We start from the raw sequence: 19507 nt of genomic DNA, 5'->3' as shown, positions 1-19507 counted from the left end.
TAAAAACCAGTTGTTCGTACCTTGTAGGTCAAGCACAACTGAGGACCCTAATATTAGAAATTAATGGGGTGACTAAATTCAGGGGTGTGATGCTGCCAGAGCACCATTCCGCCACCTCTTTTTTAATGGCTTTAATGTTCATCATTTGAATGTTAACGCTCATTTGCTGATTGGCCATCCGGTATAGCCTCACTTGATTTTTCTTCGCACTCATTTCAAATTGAAAAAGGAAATCATCACCTTGTGTCACGGTAGAAGCACATCTGACTTCAGACTCACACTAAGGAGGCTGGCAACAGGATGCATTAAGAAACGTGGGCTTGATTTGACAGTGTTGTGAGTTGTGATTGATTGATCCCACCCCCCCAAAATTCTCAACCCACTTGTCTATCAAAAATCTGTCTAACTCTGCCTCAATGACCAAGCCTCCACTGCTTTCTGGGAAAGAGAATTCCACACTCACAACCTTTCGACAGAAAACATTTCTTCTCATCTTCATCTTAATCAGTTGATCTCCTATCCGGGTCCCACAAGTGGAAACATCCTCCCAGTATCTACCGATCAAATCCTCGCAGGATCTTATGTGTGTTTCAATAAGCCCTTCATCCCTAGAATGAGTAGAGTGAACCTTCTCTGAACTGCTTCTAACTATTTTATTTTTTCAATTAAGAGACCAAAACTGTGGTCGCACCAATGCCCTGTACAGCTGCAGAAAAAATTCTCTAATGTCATATTCCATTCTCTAGCAATAAATGCCAATATTCCATTTGCCTTTCTAATCACTTGCTGTACTGCATATGATTCATGTACCGGGACACCCAGATCCCTCTGTACCTTGGAGAAACTACCACATCATGAGAAAAATACATTAAATGGTGAGCTTATCTTATTCCAAAAAGGTCAAAATCAATTATGGCCTGTGTTTGGCCAAATGCGTCAATTTAGTTCAGTGTGCTTTGGCAGTGATGCAGAAGTCATATGGATTATGTTGCTGTGATGAACGCACTCCGTAAGTTACCAATCCCTCAGTAGGTTTCACATTAGATGAAATTATAGCATTGAAAACATATATAGTTAATACTGCACAAGAGAAAATGTCATGTCAAACTTCACTTTTGAGGGAACATTTAAATAACAGCCCAATCCTTCAGCAGCTGGAGTTATTCAGAGGTTTCTGCTGCACTGTAGAATCAAGGAAGTCCAGCTATAATGATCCAAAACTAACTGGATTTCAGAGGAAACTGTGCCTTAGATGTCTAAAACGTGCAGGTTAGGTGGATTGGCCATGATAAATTGCCCTTAGTGTCCAAAATTGCCCTTAGTGTTGGGTGAGGTTACTGGGTTATGGGGATATTGTGGAGGTGTTGACCTTGGGTAGGGTGCTCTTTCCAAGAGCCGGTGCAGACTCGATGGGCCGAATGGCCTCCTTCTGCACTGTAAATTCTATGATAAATCTATGATTATGAATTGTTTTTAGTATTTGATGGCAGGCAGCAAAAGAATTTAGGTAAAAAGATGTTTTCACTCTAGGTAATACTGAAGGGTCTGCAATACTAAAGTTGCACATCAATACACATGGATGCTATATTTTGCAAGAAGTTAAGACTACCAAGCAATAAATGAAAGCAAAACAAAGGGACACGGTATAGAACAAAATATTTTCAGAGGACTGCTACCAGGGTTAGTTTTCTAGAAACAATATTTACAGATCAAAATACATTTACACCAACACCTTAATGCTAGGGCACTAATCTGGCCAATATTTATCCCTCAATCAACATTACACAAAAACAATTTTTTTTTGTTTCCCATTTAAGGGGCTATTTAGAGTGGCCAATTGACCTACTCTGCACATCTTTTTAGGTTGTGGGATCGAGAACCACACAGACAGGGGGAGAATGTGCAAACCCCACACGGACAGTGGCCCGGGGCCAGGATCAAACCCAGGTCCTCGGTGCCAACCACTGCATCACCGTGCTGCCCCCAAAAAACAAATTATTAGGTAATTATCACATTGTTGTTTGTGGGAATTTGCTGCTGTTTCCTATATCGCAGTGACTACATTTCATAAGTATCTCATTCGCCATAAAGATCTCCAGTGGTTGTGAAATGTGCTATATAAATGCAGCCTTTTCCTTTTTTCTCATTTTTGCCAGTAACAGATCTATAATCACTAGCGTCATATCAAGCGGAAATAAAATAAATATAGCATAGCCATATTTGGGGGAACTAAAGTTGCACTTATGGACATATTTCAGAGTGAATAAAGTTACAAGTTACATGAAAACTTTGTACGCCTTCTGCAATGCCAGTGTCATAACTAGGATTGCAGAAATGAACTAAGCAGATTAAGTACACCTGAGGAGCTCGTGTCAGCAGCATGTGGAATTTCAAGTAACTTTAGAGGTGACTTGCTTTACAGCAGAAGCCTCTCAACACCAGAAGTCACCTCAATGGAAGTCTCACGAACAACTGACTTCAGCTTTGTCATTGGGCGTTCCCCAATAGAAATAGGATTGCAGCCAAATTTAAAACTGCCAAGTCATCCTACCTCTGCAAAAAGGGGACATTTATCGAATGAAATCCAAATCTAATCACAAACAATTCAAGGGCAACACAATTTTTTCTCCTTTTTTGGCAGAAGTCACTGTTTACACTGCCCTTTTATTTCACAGATTAGCTACTAATTAGAAGATTTCACAATATAATATGTACCTTCAAGATAACGGAAATGAGTACACACACACACAACAGGAAATTGTGACTGAGATCTACCCAGAATTTTGTCAGCTAACCAGAATAATATTGAACTGTTTAAAGAGGATTCATTTTTAAAAATATAAGAAAAGACAGTGACCAAAGATGGCAACGTCTAACGTCTGGTATTGTAAATTGACCACTTTTCTGGGCAGTTCCTATCTGGATTACACTGCAGGCCTGTCCTGGGGGGGGGGGGGGGGGGGGGGGGGGTCACGGTCAACTTCAAAAAGGGACTCTTGAAAAGACAACTCTAAAAATGTTAAAGTGCTGAATTTTAATCAGCAGTAAAGACAAGGGGACACATCCAGCAAATGTTCAACACCCCACGGAGGATGAAATAATCCCATTTCCTGTTGGTTTCAACAATCTTAATGCGTCAAAGGTTTGAGCTAAAGGTTCAAAAATGTGATTACATGTAGTACAACAATAACTACAAAACATGGGAATTAATTCCTTTCATGAAACACACCGCCAGGCAGGTTTAGGAAGAGAGTTGCCAAGTCAGACAGAGATAGGTCATTAAATTAATCTGGAAAAACTGAAGCAGTAAAAAAATCTATCTTTCTCTGAAGCGATGGTTGTCTCCAGCATGGTGCAGTTATCTGAACTTCAATTCAATTTTTAAAAAATTAATTTACAGGATGTGGGCGTCGCTGGCAAGGCCAGCATTTATTGCCCATCCCGAGATTTCCCTTGAGAAGATGGTGCTGAGCTGCCTTTTTGAACCGCTGCAGTCCTGGAGGTGTAGGTACACAAAGTGCTGTTAGGAAGGGAGTTCAGTATAAGTTCAACATTGGGAAGAGTGAGCTATTCATGATACACCCAAGGGACCAGGGAAGGGGGATAGATGAGCTTCCACTGAAGAGGGCGGAAAGGATTTTTCGGTACCGAGGGATCCAGGTGGCCAGGAGCTGGGGGGCCCTACACAAGCTCAACTTGACGAGGCTGGTGGAGCAGATGGAGGAGGAGTTTAAAAGGTGGGATATGCTGCCACTCTCCCTGGCGGGTAGGGTACAGTCGGTGAAGATGATGGTGCTCCCGAGGTTCCTTTTTATATTCCAGGGCCTCCCCATCCTGATCCCCAAGGTCTTTTTTAAGCGGGTCAGCAGGAGCATCATAGGGTTTGTATGGACGAAAAAGACCCCGAGGGTGAGAAGGGTGTTTCTAGAACAGAGCAGGGACAGAGGAGGGCTACCGTTGCCTAATCTGTGTGGGTACTACTGGGCTGCCAATGTGGCGATTATACGCAAGTGGGTAATGGAGGGGGAGGGGGCAGCGTGGAAGAGGCTGCAGATGGCGTCCTGTGTGGGCACGAGCCTGAGAGCGCTGGTGACGGCACCGCTGCCACTCCCGCCGACAAGGTACGTTTGCGAGCCTTGGGGCGTTGGAGGAAAGATTTGGGCTCCCTCCTGGAAATGCCTTCAGGTATATGCAGGTACGGGCATTTGTAAGACGGCAGGTGAGGGAATTCCCGCTGCTGCCAGTACGTAGGATCCAGGATAGGGTGCTCTCGGGGGTGTGGGTTGGAGAAGGCAAGGTCTCGGCGATCTACCAGGAGATGCAGGAGGAGGCCTCGGTGGAGGAGCTGAAAGGTAAATGGGAAGAGGAGCTGGGGGAGGAGATAGACGAGGGTACGTGGGCGGACGCACTGGGTAGGGTAAATTCTTCCTCCTCTTGCGCCAGGCTTAGCCTGATACAATTTAAGGTTCTGCACAGGGTGCACATGACTGGGGCAAGGCTGAGTCGGTTTTTTGGAGCAGAGGACAGGTATGTGAGGTGTTCGGGGGAGCCCAGCAAATCACACCCACATACTCTGGGCATGCCCAGCACTGGATGGGTTCTGGAGGGGCGTTGCGAGGACGGTGTCTAAGGTGGTAAACACCCGGGTTAAGCAGAGTTGGGGGCTCGCACTATTTGGGGTATCGGATGAACCGGGAGTGCCGGAGACGAAAGAGGCCGGTATTCTGGCCTTTGCGTCCCTGGTAGCCCGGCGGAGGATTCTGCTACAGTGGAAGGATGCGAGGCCCCTAAGCGTGGATGCCTGGATCAGCGACATGGCAGGGTTCATTAAATTGGAGAGGGTAAAATTTGCCTTTAAGAGGATCTGTGCAAGGGTTCTTCAGGCGGTGGCAACCATTCCTAGACTTTCCAGTGGAACGTTAGGAGGTGGGCAGCAGCAGCAGCAACCCGGGGGGGGGGGGGGGGTGGGGGAGAAAGAGAGACAAGGCCAACAGCGCGGGTTCAATCCCCGTACTGGCTGAGGTTATTCATGAAGGCCCCGCCTTCTCCACCTTGCCCTTCACCCGAGGTGTGGTGATCCTCAGGTTAAACCACCACCAGTCAGCTCTCCTCCTCAAAAGGGCAAAGCAGCCTATGGTCATCTAGGACTTTGGTGACTTTACCTTTACCTAGACGTTAGCGGTCATGGGTTTGGTGCTTACTAAGAAGCCTTGGTGAGTTCCTACAGTGCATTGGCAGGATTTTTTTTTTAAAAACAGCAAACTTCTGCAATGTCAAACAGCTGCAATGTTCAGTTATTGCTGAGATTTGTGCGCACGTGTTTGTGTGTCTTCGTATCTTTGTTTTCGGGTTTAGTAAGTGATGAACTTACTCTTTCTTCGACTCAAGCCTGGTTTGATTTGCTCCTTATTAAAAAGTCATTACATTTGGATTTGAAATGGCGTTTACAGGGAGGAATAAATAAAGGGGAGCTAGGTCATTACATCCGAGTCACTATTCTAAAGTAAAAAAAGTTAAATAAAATGCCGTATATATGTAAACCTTATAGCACAAGCTTTGTCGGTGATGATATATCAACTGTGTATATGCTTGGGCAGCATGGTGGCGCAGTGGGTTAGCCCTGTTGTCTCACGATGCCGAGGTCCCAGGTTCGATCCCAGCTCTGGGTCACTGTCAGTGTGGAGTTTGCACGTTCTCCCAGTGTTTGCATGGGTTTCGCCCCACAACCCAAAGATATGCAGGCTAGGTGGATTGGCCACGCTAAATTGCCCCTTAATTGGGAAAAATTGATTGGGTATTCTAAATTTATTTATTTTAAACTGTGTATATGCTTAAGATATGCTTGTTGCTAAATTTGAGTTATCAAACTGCATAATATTCCCAAATGCACAAAATTTGGAATCTGCAGTTCTTTTACTATGGAGAGACAAAACAAAAGGGATGTGGGGAAGGTGGAGAAGAATGAACAGTAAACTCATTTTACACTTATACTACCCATTTAAAGGGTGTTAACAGCTATACTTCAGACAGCAGTGATAAGTATCCTGATGGAAAATGAGGAGCTTGGCCCTCTCCCCACTGACAAACAACTCCACATAACGTTTTGCCAACCACACAATAGCTGGGGAAGTGCCTCCATTTGATTACTGATAAGAGAGATTTGGCACGGAGAAGGGAAAAACCCAAATCTTACATTAATAAAGATTTGATTCAGAAGCAGACACTTCCTCTGCTACAAACACGCAATTACAGCCCAGAAAGGTACAGGATCAATAAAAATGCTGCAGACAGGATTGACCTCTGTTTGGAAATCTTGCAACACAGAACTGTAGCTTTGAAAGTACTTTGAGTCCATGTTTATGCATGCAAATATTGTGCCATTTAGAAGGAAATCTACATTTGACATAAAATTTGAATGAAACAATTAGAGATTTCTCCCCCCTGCGATCCCCCAATCAGAATTCCAGCTTTTTCCCAATATTTGCAGACCAGTCTCAGCCTCAAGAATTTTTCTACCAACTTTAATTTTGTAAGAAACACAACTTACTTTTCATTGAGATGAATGCCAATCTTTTCTAGGCCAATATACTTGGTGCAAGCATCACGCCCCACAGCGATTAACACCTAAAGAGGAAAGCCAGTATCACGTTTCCTGGTAATTATTAAAGACAATTTCCCATGCCCCTCGAGGCCATTAACGACAAACAGGGAATTAAAAAAAATAAATGTACCATTCATTCAGGTTTACTCGGAAAATAGGGTACTTCTCCAATCAGAAATAAAACCACTATTTAAATAGTTAGTTATTCTGAACCCTTGTCCTCTAGCTGCCACATGCCATCATCTCAATCTAAATTTACACCAGGGAGAAGTGCCTAATTACCATAGCTATTCATGGATCAAACGTCATCTTCTTAAGGGTACTTAGGAACAGGCAATCAATGCTGGTCAAGCCAGCAATGCCCACGTTACAGGACCGAATACCTTTCAAAAATGTAGAGGTTAGCACTGCTGCCTCACTGCACAGAGGATCCGGGGTCGATCCCGGTCCCTGTCCTTGTTGAGTTTGCACAACCCAAAGATGTGCAGGTAGGTGAATTGGCTACGTTAACCCAGCACTGTGGCAACTGAAACCTTCTCCCACTGCTATCCTGTGTTTGTGCCATGTGAATACAACGTCCATCTGGACTCCCCTTCCACAGAATCATAGAATTTACAGTCAGAAGAAGGCCATTCGGCCTTTCGAGTCTGCACCGGCCCTTGGAAAGAGCACCCTATCCAAGCCCACACCTCCACCCTATCCCTGTAACCCAGTTAGGTAGTCTGATATATCCAGAGTAGATTCACACAAAGAACGCAGAGGTATTAGCTGCTTGTGTCGAAATAGCAGGCAGTGACTAGTGGGTACCACAGGGATCATTGCTGGGACCCCAGCTATTCTCAATACATATTAATGATTTAGATGAGGGAACAAAATGCCATATCTCCAAATTTGCAGATGACACAAGTTGGCTGCGAGGGTGAGCTGTGAGGAGGATGCAGAGATACTTCAGTGTGATTGGGACAAGTTGAGTGGGCAGATACATAATAATTTGGATAAATGTGAGGTTATGCACTTTGGTAGCAAAAACGGGAAGGCAGACCATTAGCTGAGTCGCCAGAAATTAGGAGATGGGAATGTAAGAGACCTGGGTGTCCTCGCGCACCAGTCGCTGAAGGTAAGCATGCAGGTGCTGCAGGCATTAAAGAAGACAAATGGTATGTTGGCCTTCATAGCAAGAGGATTAGAGTACAGGAGCAGAGATATCTTGCTGCAATTATACCTTGGTGGCCACATCTGGAATAGTGTGCGCAGTTTTGGTCTCCTTATCTGAAGGAGGATGTTCTTGCTCTAGAGGGAGTGGAAGAAAGGTTTACCAGACTGATTCCTGGGGTGGCAGGATGGACATATGAGGCGACATCGAGTCGGTTAGGAATGGATTCGGTGGAGTTCAGAAGAATGAGATGGGATCTCATTGAAACCTATCAAATTCTAAGACAAGGTAGATGCAAGAAGGATGTTCCTGATGGTGGGGGTGTCCAGAGCCAGGGGTCACAGTCTGAGGATGTGGGGTACATCATTTAGGACAGTGATGACAAGAAATTTCTTCACCCAGACAGTGGCGAGTCTGTAGAATTCTCTGCCACAGAAAGTAGTTGAACCCAAAACATTGTATGTTTTCAAGAAGCAGTCAGATATAGCAGTTGGGGCGAAGGGGATCAAAGGACATGGGGGAAGATGGAATCAGGTCATTGTGTTGGATGATCAGTCATGATCATAATGAATGGCAGTGCATGTTCAAAGAGACAAATGGTCTCCTCCTGCTCCTATGAACTTCCAAACAAAAAAATCAGTGTCCTTAGAACAAAAAAAAAAAAGTTTTTTAGTCAAATACATTTAATGAAAATGAATTCCTTAAATGTTGAGGGCGGTTGGAGTGGTAATAATAATAATCTTTGTCACAAGTAGGCTTACATTAACACTGCAATGAAGTTACTGTGAAAAGCACCTAGTCGCCACGTTCCGGCGCCTGTTCGGGTACACTGGGAGAATTGAGAATGTCCAATCCACCTAACAGCACGTCTTTCGGGACTTGTGGGAGGAAACCGGAGCACACGGAGGAAACCCACGCAGACACGGGGAGAACGTGCAGACTCTGCACAGTGACCCAAGCCGGGAATCGAACCTGGGACCCCGGTGCCGTGAAGCAACAGTGCTAACCACTGCGCTACCATGCCGCCCCATGGTGTTTTAATAGTCACGATATCAACTGTTTTTGTTCAAGCACCATTTTATACTTCTATTTCTGCAACACCTTGTCTATTAAAACAGATGGGTAGCAAAAAGCATCGTACTCACAGTGTTGTATTCTGCATCAATGACCTCTGTACTTGTGGTGGCCCTTGCAGTCACTTTAAGTCTTCCAGGTGTTCCAGCCTCCAGCTGCTCAATCTACAAAAACAAATTGGGTAACAGACCTGAGGCATACGGCAGATGTATAGAAAGCTTGGAAAATGCACGAAGAATGAATTGGAGTTTTAAACTAATTTGATGACATGGAAATTTAGAAAAGTTGGCAAACTGACCAATACTTATGAGCTTTAAGGGCGTTTTACGAGACCCTGGGCGAGTGCAAGGTCAATTCTAACCCCATAGGCCCCTGGGTCCCAACATAAATTAATTAACCAATAATTTGTATATAGTTTCTGAGATCTTTGACCCTTGACTTCTCCAATGATTTACAGAAACACAAAAAAAACTGTTTATTTACAACAAAAGATGAGATAAACAGGTAATGGTGATAATAGAACAATTGTTTGCTCTAATTATTCCCCCCTGCACATCCCACCCTCCACAAACATATGCACGAGAAACACAGTGGGGAAGGGATCAAAAAAATGGAGATCAAAAGAGGTGAGATGAGTATTTTGCTGCTGGGGTTATAGCCGGCTATCTTCCAGGGATGCGAAGCGTTGAAACCCACAGGTTGGATCGGACCTTCTGGTTTGTGGCTTCATTCAGACCTCGCAGGCTGCAGGAATTCTTCTGGAGAGTCACTTTCACTTTTAGCAACCTGGGACTTCACATTGAAGACCCCCCACTAGTCTGGCTCTCAGTCTCACGGAGGTATAATTAAGGTTTTCTCCTCGAAAATTTAAAATAGGGTTTCCCGTCTACTCTGCCTCGCAACCGCAGGCCTGCAATTCTGCAGGAATTAACTAACTGGTGTAATGAGAGAAAAAAAGATATTTTCTTCAATACCTCAAGAGAGATATCAGACTGGGCCTTCCTCAGTCTTTCAAACAGCGAGTAAACTTCCACTGGTTAGCAAGAGAGGCTGTTTTTTTGTTGTTTGTTTTTAAACGCATTTTATTTAAACTTGTATCAAAGTAGGTTACAGCAAATAAACACCCCGGAAACATTCTTCCCAACCATCAACTATACAGTTTGTACAGATTTTTCTCCTTTTTCACCTCCTCCACGCCCCCCCACCCCCACCTCTCTGCGACGAACAGCTCCTCAAACACGGTCGCAAACATTCCCCACCTTTTCTCAAACTCCCCTGTTGAGCCCCTTAACTCATACTTTATCTTCTCTAACCGCTTCTCTAACCGCAGGAAGTCATACAGGTCACCCAACCATGTTAATACCCCCGGTGACGATGCCGACCGCCACTCCAGCAAAAGACATCGGCCTTCCTCCTCTCCATGAGCTCCGGCTTCTCTGAAACCCAAATATCGCCACCAAAGGGTCCGGGTCTAATCCCTCCTCCACTATCCTGGCTAAGACCGCAAACACTCCCGCCTAGAATCTTCCCAATTTTTCACAACCCCAAAATGTGTGCGCATGATTCGCTGGCCCCCGCCCACACCTCTCACATTCAGCTGCTACCCCCTGAAAGAACCCATTCATTCTCGCCCGAGTCATATGCACCCTGTGCACCACCTTAAACTCTATCAGGCTCATCCTTGCACAAGAGGAGGTCCCGTTTACCCTTCGCAGTGCCTCACTTCATACTCCCCAATTGACTTCCATTCCCAACTCCGCTTCCCATTTCTCCTTGATCTTCACCATCCGCTCGCCTCCCTGCTCCCCCAGTGTAGCCACTTAAAATGGCCAACTCCCGATTTAAAATGGCGAACGGCAAAGGCTGATGGGAAAGTCAGCCAACAGGACAAAAACGAGCAGCTGCAGGTTGACTGTGTATTTACCTCTGGAAAAGGCAGACAAGATCGATACCTGCAACCATCAGCATAACAAAACACCAGCCATCTGCATACTAATGAGCAATCCCCGGGAACAATGAGCAACATTTAGACACAAAGCAAAACCAGACTCTTCGGCGCCAGCAGGAGTCGACACAAAAGGAGGTGAACGACCACCTAAAGACCGCCCATCGATCAGGGAACCGCTCCAGCATTGGAGAAAATCGAACCAAGCGATTGGGACAAAGTCCAATCACTTGGGACCAGGTACAGGATCCGCCCCGAAAGGCGGGAAGCCCCTGGAGACTATAAGAATTGAGCCCCAAGTTCAAGGCGCTCTCTCTTCAACCGCTTCCAGCTCTCTTAACTCTTCAACATCCGCTCAAAACTGTAAGTCTTACTTCAACGCTCGCTACGAGATAGGCGCTCCTAGCTACCAATCTGTACCAACTTCGAATCCCGCGGGCTCAGAACCCGAACGAAAGGTCAATCGTTTCCCTGACCTGGTGGGCCAGTTCCAAGTATTGGCCTGTTAGCTGTAGAAGTTGCTTAGACGTAGAATTTGTACATGAGTAGTGATTACAGTGTATAATAAATGAGCTTTGATTTAAATCTTACTAAGCGGTGTATTGGATTATTGATCATTACTCGGACTTGAACCACGTGGCGGTATCATAAAGATACCTGGCGACTCGAGAGCAAAGGTGATAAAACAGAGCAATTAAACTAAGGCAAAGTTAGCAACACCAGCCACTTGTATATATCCCCAATTCTTCCCTCCTCTTCCACATCCGGAAGCAGCAGTCGCTCCAGCAGGGTGTACCCGAGCAATCTAGGGAACCACTTCCAGACCTTTCGTGCAAAGTCCCTAACCTGTAGATACCTGAACTCACTACCCCTCGGCAGCTCTACCCTCTCCCTTAGCTCCTCCAGACTGGCGAACCCTTCCTCCAAATACAAATCTCTCACCTTGACCAGCCTCACTTCCCTCCACCTCCTGTATACACGATCCTCGTCCCCCCCAGCTCAAACCCATGATTCTCGCACAGAGGCGTTCACACAGACATCCCTTCCATCCTAAAATGCCTCCTCTGCTGATTCCATATCTTCACCATTGACGGCACCACTGGGCTCCCTGAATACCTATTGGAGCCATTGGCAATGCTGCCGTCACCATAGTCCTCAAACTAGGCCCCTTACAAGATTCCTCCTCCTTCCCACCACCGCCGCACCTTGTCCACATTCGCCACCCAATACCAGCCTCCCCGAACAGGCACCGGAATGTGGTGACTAGGGGCTTTTCACAGTAACATCATTTGGATTGGATACGATTTGTTTATTGTCACGTGTACAGAGGTACAGTGAAAAGTATTTTTCTGCAAGCAGCTCAACAGATCCTGAAGTACATGGGAAGAAAAGGGAATAAAAGAAAATACATAATAGGGCAACTCAAGATATACACTATAACTACATAAGTACTGGCATCAGATGAAGCATACAGGGTGTAGTCATTTAGGAGTCTGGTGACAGTGGGGAAGAAGTTGTTTTTGAGTCTGTTCGTTCGTGTTCTGACTTCTGCATCTCCTGCCCGATGGAAGAAGTTGGAAGAGTGAGTAAGCCGGGTGGGAGGGGTCTTTGATTATGCTGCCCCATTTCCCCAGGCGGCGGGAGGTGCAGATGGAGTCAATGGCTGGGAGGCAGGTCCGTGTGATGGACGGGGCGGTGTTCACGACTCTCTGAAGTTTCTTGCGGTCCTGGGCCGAGCAGTTGCCATACCAGGCTGTGATGCAGCCCGATAGGATACTTTCTATGGTGCATCTGTAAAAGTTGGTAAGGGTTAATGTGGACATGCCGAATTTCCTTAGTTTCCTGAGGAAGTATAGGCGCTGTTGTGCTTTCTTAGTGGCAGCGTCAACGTGGGTGGACCAGGACAGATTTTGGAAATGTGCACCCCTAGAAATTTGAAACTGCCAACCATCTCCTCCTCGGCCCCGTTGATGCTGACAGGGGTGTATACAGTACTTTGCTTCCTGAAGTCAATGACCAGCTCTTTAGTTTTGCTGGCATTGAGGGAGAGGTTATTGTCGCTACACCACTCCACTAGGTTCTCTAACTCCCTCCTATATTCTGACTCGTCGTTATTCGAGATCCAGCCCACTATGGTCGTATCGCCAGCAAACTTATAGATGGAGTTGGAACCAAGTTTTGCCATGCAGTTATGTGTGTACAGGGAGTAGAGTAGGGGGCTAAGTACGCAGCCTTGCAGGGCCCTGGTTTTGAGGACTATTGTGGAGGAGGTGGTGTTGTTCATTCTTACTGATTGTGGCCTGTTGGTCAGAAAATAGAGGATCCAGTTGCAGAGTGGAGAGCCAAGTCCTAGGTTTTGGAGCTTTGATATGAGCTTGGCTGGGATTATGGCGTTGAAGGCGGAGCTGTAGTCAATAAATAGGAGTCTGATGTAGGAGCCTACTTGTGACAATAAGCGATTTTCATTTTCATTTCAATAATAATGAAGCATGTTTGGCAACGCCAACCTCCCCTGCTGCCTTTGCCTGCTCCTCCCCACCCTCAGCTCCTTACCCGCCCATACAAAGTCAGAGATGATTGTGTCCACTTTCCGAAAAAAGGCCTTTGGTATAAAGATCGGGAGAGCCTGAAAGATAAACAAGAACCTCGGCAGAATATTCATTTTCACCACTTGGACCCTCCCCGCCAACGTTAAGTGCAGTGTATCCCACCTCTTAAGATCCTCCCTGGCCTCCTCCACCAGCTTTGTTAAGTTCCACTTATGGAGCCCCGTCCATTCCCTCGCTACCTGAATCCCCAAGTACCTAAACCTATCCCTCGCTACCGTAAATGGCAGCCCCCCTAAATTAGTCCGCTGTGCCAACTCATTCACCGGGAATACCTCGCTTTTCCCTATATTCAGCTTGTATCCCGAGAACCCTCCAAACCTCCCCAACAGGCCCATAATCATTCCCATACTCTCCAACGGATCCAAAACATACATCAAGAGGTCATCGGCATAGAGCGACACCCGATGCTCCCTCGGTCCCCTCATTATCCCCTGATACTCTGCGAACCGCCTGAGAGCCATCGCCAATGGCTCTATGGCCAGCGCAAACAGCAGCGACGACAGCGGGCACTCCTGCCTCGTACCCATGTAAGTCAAAGCTTCACGAACAAAGAACAAAACAAAGAAATGTACAGCACAGGATCAGGCCCTTCGGCCCTCCAAGCCCGTGCCGACCATGCTGCCCGACTAAACTACAATCTTCTACACTTCCTAGGTCCGTATCCCTCTATTCCCATCCTATTCATGTATTTGTCAAGATGCCCCTTAAATGTCACTATCGTCCCTGCTTCCACCACCTCCTCCGGTAGCGAGTTCCAGGCACCCACTACCCTCTGCGTAAAAAACTTGCTTCGTACATCTACTCTAAACCTTGCCCCTCTCACCTTAAACCTATGCCCCCTAGTAATTGACCCCTCTACCCTGGGGAAAAGCCTCTGACTATCCACTCTGTCTATGCCCCTCATAATTTTGTATACCTCTATCAGGTCTCCCCTCAACCGCCTTCGTTCCAGTGAGAACAAACCGAGTTTATTCAACCGCACCTCATAGCTAATGCCCTCCATACCAGGCAACATTCTGGTAAATCTCTTCTGCACCCTCTTTAAAGCCTCCACATCCTTCTGGTAGTGTGGCGACCAGAATTGAACACTATACTCCAAGTGTGGCCTAACTAAGGTTCTATACAGCTGCAACATGACTTGCCAATTCTTATACTCAATGCCCCGGCCAATGAAGGCAAGCATGCCATATGCCTTCTACCTTCTCCACCTGTGTTGCCCCTTTCAAATGACCTGTGGACCTGTACTCCAAATTTCTTTGACTTTCAATACTCTTGAGGGTTCTACCATTCACTGTATATTCCCTACCTGCATTAGACCTTCCAAAATGCATTACCTCACATTTGTCCGGATTAAACTCCATCTGCCATCTCTCCGCCCAAGTCTCCAAACAATCTAAATCCTGCTGTATCCTCTGACAGTCCTCATCGCTATCCGCAATTCCACCAACCTTTGTGTCGTCTGCAAACTTACTAATCAGACCAGTTACATTTTCCTCCAAATCATTTATATATACTACAAAGAGCAAAGGTCCCAGCACTGATCCCTGTGGAACACCACTGGTCACAGCCCTCCAATGAGAAAAACATCCTTCCATTGCTACTCTCTGCCTTCTATGGCCTAGCCAGTTCTGTATCCACCTTGCCAGCTCACCCCTGATCCCGTGTGACTTCACCTTTTGTACTAGTCTACCATGAGGGACCTTGTCAAAGGCCTTACTGAAGTCCATACAGACAACATCCACTGCCCTACCTGCATCAATCATCTTAGTGACCTCCTCGAAAAACTCTATCAAGTTAGTGAGACACGACCTCCCCTTCACAAAACCGTGCTGCCTCTCACTAAACCGTGCTGCCTCTCACAAAGCTCTCATGAGCTCATATCATTCGTCCTCACCCTCGCTCTTGGCGCCACATACAACAAATCTCGGCCCAAACCCAAACCTTCCAACAAGTACCGCTACTCCACCCGATCAAATGCTTTCTCAGAGTCCATGGACACTACCACCTCCGGTACCAGAGTTCTCGACGGATTCATAACCACATTCAACAGCCGTCTTATATTACTCACGAGCTGCCTGCCCTTCACAAAGCCTGTTTGATCTTCTGCAACCAGCCCTGGGACACAATCCTCCATTCTCCCCGCCAACAACTTAGCCAATACTTTCACATCCGTGTTCAATAATGATATGGGTGACTTCCGGTGGCATGGGCGAGCAGGGCGGCCGCAACAACAAGAGCTCCCGCCGCTGGCCGCGATTCGTGGCGATTTCGGGGAAATCCCAGAGTCCTCACGCACTCCCCGACTATCGTCGGCCTTGGGGGCCGTCACGAGCAGCCAGCGGGGCCAGTTTAAAAACCGGCGAAGAACCCCGCGCGGGTGTCGGGGGCTGGGCCCGGCACGGCAGGTTAGAGCAGCTGGGGAGGAGCTACGAGGATGCTGAGGCGGCAGGCCCAAGGCCAGGGCACTATGTAGGGAGGGTGCTCCACGTCGGATGGCTCCCACCTTGGAAGAAGAAAGAAGGTTGAAGCCTGGTCCCAGGGGAGCTCTGGGTGAATGCAGAGGAGAAAGAAAGAAGGGTCAAGGAAGTTTGGTGAAAGTTTTTTTTCTCTCTCTCCCCCAAGAATGTCAGATTGATGAAGGACAGGAGGGGGAAGGGGGAAGAGAGGAGAAAAGCCGCTAAAGTACGCAAAGAGCAGCGCCGAAGAAATGAGGAAACGCAGGTTCGCCGCCGAAGGAGAAGACGAGCAAAAGTGTTGACAGGATGGCGGAAGCCGAACTGCAAGGCGGGGCCGCACTACTTACGGTGGAGAAGATGACCGAGGTGATGGCGGTGGAGCTGGAAAAACAGTTTGAGAGGCACATGGAGGCCTTGAGGAAAGAGATGGCGGTCGTGTTGAGGTCATTGGTGGAGGAGGCAATCGGCCCGATGAGGGTGGAGGTGGCAAAGGCATCGGCCGAGGTGAGAGAGCAGGGCGAGAAGATGAAGGTGGAGGAGGCCGTGACACGACACAGCGACCAGGTCACCTCGATGGGGGACGAGCTGCGGAGGGTGGTGGAGGTTAACAGAGGACTCCGAGCAAAGCTGGAAGACTTGGAAAACCGCTCAAGGCAGCACAATTTGAGAATTGTGGGCTTGCCTGAAGGGACAGAGGGCCCAAGGCCAACGCAATACTTCGCTAAGAAGTTGGCGGAGCTGATGGGGGAGGGTGAGACCCCCACCCTGTATGAGCTAGACCGTGCTCATCGGTCATTAAGGCCAAAGCCCAAAGTGAACGAGCCGCCAAGGGCAGTAATTATCTGCTTCCATAAGTTTTGCATGAAGAAGGTATTAAGCTGGGCGAAGCAGGAGCGTGAGGTGCTGTGCGATGGTACTGCGGTTCGGATCTACCAGGACCTGACGGTGGAGTTGGCAAAAAGACGAGCGGCGTTTAGGCGAGTGAAGGCGGCTTTGTACAAGAAGGGGGTGCGATTTGGTGTGGTGTACCCGGCGAAGTTGAGTAACATATAACGCCAAAGACTTTTATTTTGAGACAGCGGAGGCGGCTGAGGCTTTCGTGAGGGCAGAAGGCTTGGGACAGACGTGAAGAACAGAACTGGAAGAGAGACTGTGGACTGTGTTTGAGCGGCTGGAAAATGTACAAATGTTACAACTTTCTTTTTACTGATTTGTATTGAAATTTACTTCTCTTTGCATTGTTACAGAGTTCAAGTTAATGGTGTTCTGTGTTGCGATGGTTAAATGTTGTTAGTGAATTGTAGGGGTTGGATTATTGGGTTTGTTTTGGAGTTCCTTTCTCTAGGACTGGGTGGAAGGGGGCGAGAGGTCTTGGCAGTGGGAGCCATTCGTGCTAGCTAACTAAAGTCAGTTAGTGAACGGGGGTGAGGTGAGAGGAGGGCTGCGGACGTTGGAGCCTGGATAGCAGGCTTCAATGGGCCTACGAGGCGAGCGAGGGTGGAGGGATGGACGTTGGGGGATGTTTTTGTAGGGGGGGGTTCGATGTTAACAATGGACAGGGGCGGGTCAGGCTTATGGGGCAGGGCCCGCTGGTATTGCGATGGTGGATAAGAAAGGTGGGCGGGTGAGAGACCCCCAGCAAGGATAGTCCTGTAGAACGTGAGAGGGTTAGGAGGTCCGGTCAAGAGGTCAAGGGTACTTGCACATCTTAAAAGTTTGAAAGCCGATGTAGCATTGCTGCAGGAGACTCACTTGAGGGTGAAGGACCAGGTGAGATGTAAAAAGGGCTTGGTTAGCCAAGTGTTTCACTCCGGATTTGATGAAAGGGCTCGAGGGGTAGCGGTGTTGATCAGCAAAAGGGTACGCTTCCAGATGGAGAAGGTGGTGGCAGATCAGGGGGGTAGATATGTGATTGTGGCAAGGGCGCTAGAGGGGCGATTAGTGGCGCTGTTAAGTATATACGGTCCCAATTGGGACGATGTGGGATTCGCGAGGAAGGTGTTTGGGGCTATTCCCGACTTGGCCGTGCATGAGCTGATTGTGGTGGGGGACTGGAACTTGGTGCAGGAGCCGAGGTCGGACAGATCACGGCCACGCTCGCTGGTCCCATCAGGTACAACATCACTAGTTTGGTGAGGAGAGTGAAAGCCGATCTGGCAAGGTGGGACGGCCTTCCTCTGTCACTGGCGGTTCGGGTACAGGCGGTTAAAATGAATGTGTGCCGCGATTCCTGTTTATTTTTCAATGCCTACCGATTTTCCTGCCAAAGTCTTTTTTCAGGGAGATTGAGAGAAGGATTACCTCATTCATATGGGGAGGGAAGGTGGCCAGAGTGAGAAAGGTGCTGCTGCAGAGGGGAAGGCAGGCAGGGGGTTTGAGTCTCCCAAACCTGTTGTACTACTACTGGGCGGCGAATGTGGAGGTGGTGCGGAGCTGGGTCAGAGGGGTTGATTCTCAGTAGGTCAGAATGCAGGAGAGTTTGTGCAGGGGGTCGGGGCTGAAGGCACTTGCAACAGCGCCGCTCCAGATAGCTCCGGGGAAATATTCAGGGAGTCCGGTAATAATAGCTTCATTGAAAATCTGGAGGCAGTTTCGTCAACACTTTGGGTTGGGTTTAGGGTCAAGGGAAATGCCGATTCGGGGGAACCACAGATTTGAGCCAGGGAGGTGGGGTGGAAGTTTTCGGAACTGGGAAGAGAAGGGGATTAAGACGCTAAAGGATTTGTTTCTGCGGTGTCGGTTTGCAGGATTGAGGGAGCTGGAAGCGAAGTATGGGCTAGAGCAGGGAGAAGTGTTTAGGTACATGCAGGTTCGGGATTTTGCCAGGAAGGAGATACAGAGCTTCCCAGAGGAACCGGCCTCCACATTGCTGGAGGAGGTGTTGACGACAAGAGGACAGGAGAAGGGGACAGTGCCAGCGGTGTACGGAGCTATTTTGGAAGAGGATAAGGCACCACTGGAAGGGATCAAAGCAAAGTGGGAGGAAGAGCTGGGAGAGGTTATAGAGGAGGGGGTCTGGTGTGAGGTGCTCCGGAGAGTGAATCCCTCAACCTCATGTGTGAGGTTGGGGCTGATACAGCTGAAGGTGGTATATAGAGCGCACCTCACGAGGGCAAGGATGAGCCGATTTTTTGAAGCTAATCACGTTCATATGTTTTGGTCCTGTCCAAAGCTAGGGGAGTATTGGAAGGAGGTGTTTAGGGTAATTTCTAAGGTGGTGCGTGTGAAACTGGACCCGGGTCCCCAGGAGGCCATATTCAAGGTGTCAGACCAGCCAGGGTTGGAAACGGGTGCGGAGGCAAATATCATAGCCTTCGACTCGTTGATCGCCCGAAGGCGGATCCTGCAGGGATGGAGAGCAGCCTCGCCACCCAGTGCCCTGGCATGGCGGGGGGACTTGTTGGAATACTTGACCCTTGAGAAGGTTAAGTTCGAACTGAGGGGAAGCTTGGAGGGGTTCTACAAGTCATGGGCACTATTTATTATGCACTTTCAAGAACTGGGTAACATCGAACATTAATTGGGGGAGGGGGACTGTTTAGATTAAGGGTGACTCTGGGTAATCCCCGATTCCTTTTTGTCATTTGTTTATGTAAACATGCGGGCTGATGTTTGGGGGTTGGTGGGCGGATGGGATCGTTGTTATTATGGGGATTGACATATCTTGCT

At 47.7% G+C, this 19507-nt stretch overlaps 1 protein-coding gene across 1 annotated transcript in view; it reads right to left on the bottom strand.

The window, feature by feature from the left end:
- LOC140388627 (thioredoxin reductase 1, cytoplasmic-like) overlaps positions 1 to 19507 on the bottom strand; it is a 78982-nt gene that overhangs the window by 18733 nt on the left and 40742 nt on the right. The window contains exons 11-12 of the mRNA XM_072473073.1: positions 8900 to 8992; positions 6548 to 6624 (exon numbers count right to left, since the gene is read on the bottom strand). Coding sequence (XP_072329174.1) covers positions 6548 to 6624; positions 8900 to 8992 — 170 coding nt within the window. The remainder of the gene's footprint in view (positions 1 to 6547; positions 6625 to 8899; positions 8993 to 19507) is intronic.

The sequence above is a fragment of the Scyliorhinus torazame genome, chromosome 13 (genome assembly GCF_047496885.1).
Source record: "Scyliorhinus torazame isolate Kashiwa2021f chromosome 13, sScyTor2.1, whole genome shotgun sequence".
In the NCBI taxonomy this organism is placed as follows: Eukaryota; Metazoa; Chordata; class Chondrichthyes; order Carcharhiniformes; family Scyliorhinidae; genus Scyliorhinus; species Scyliorhinus torazame.
Note: the sequence above shows the minus strand (reverse complement) of the source record. Positions and strands in the feature narration are given on the sequence as shown.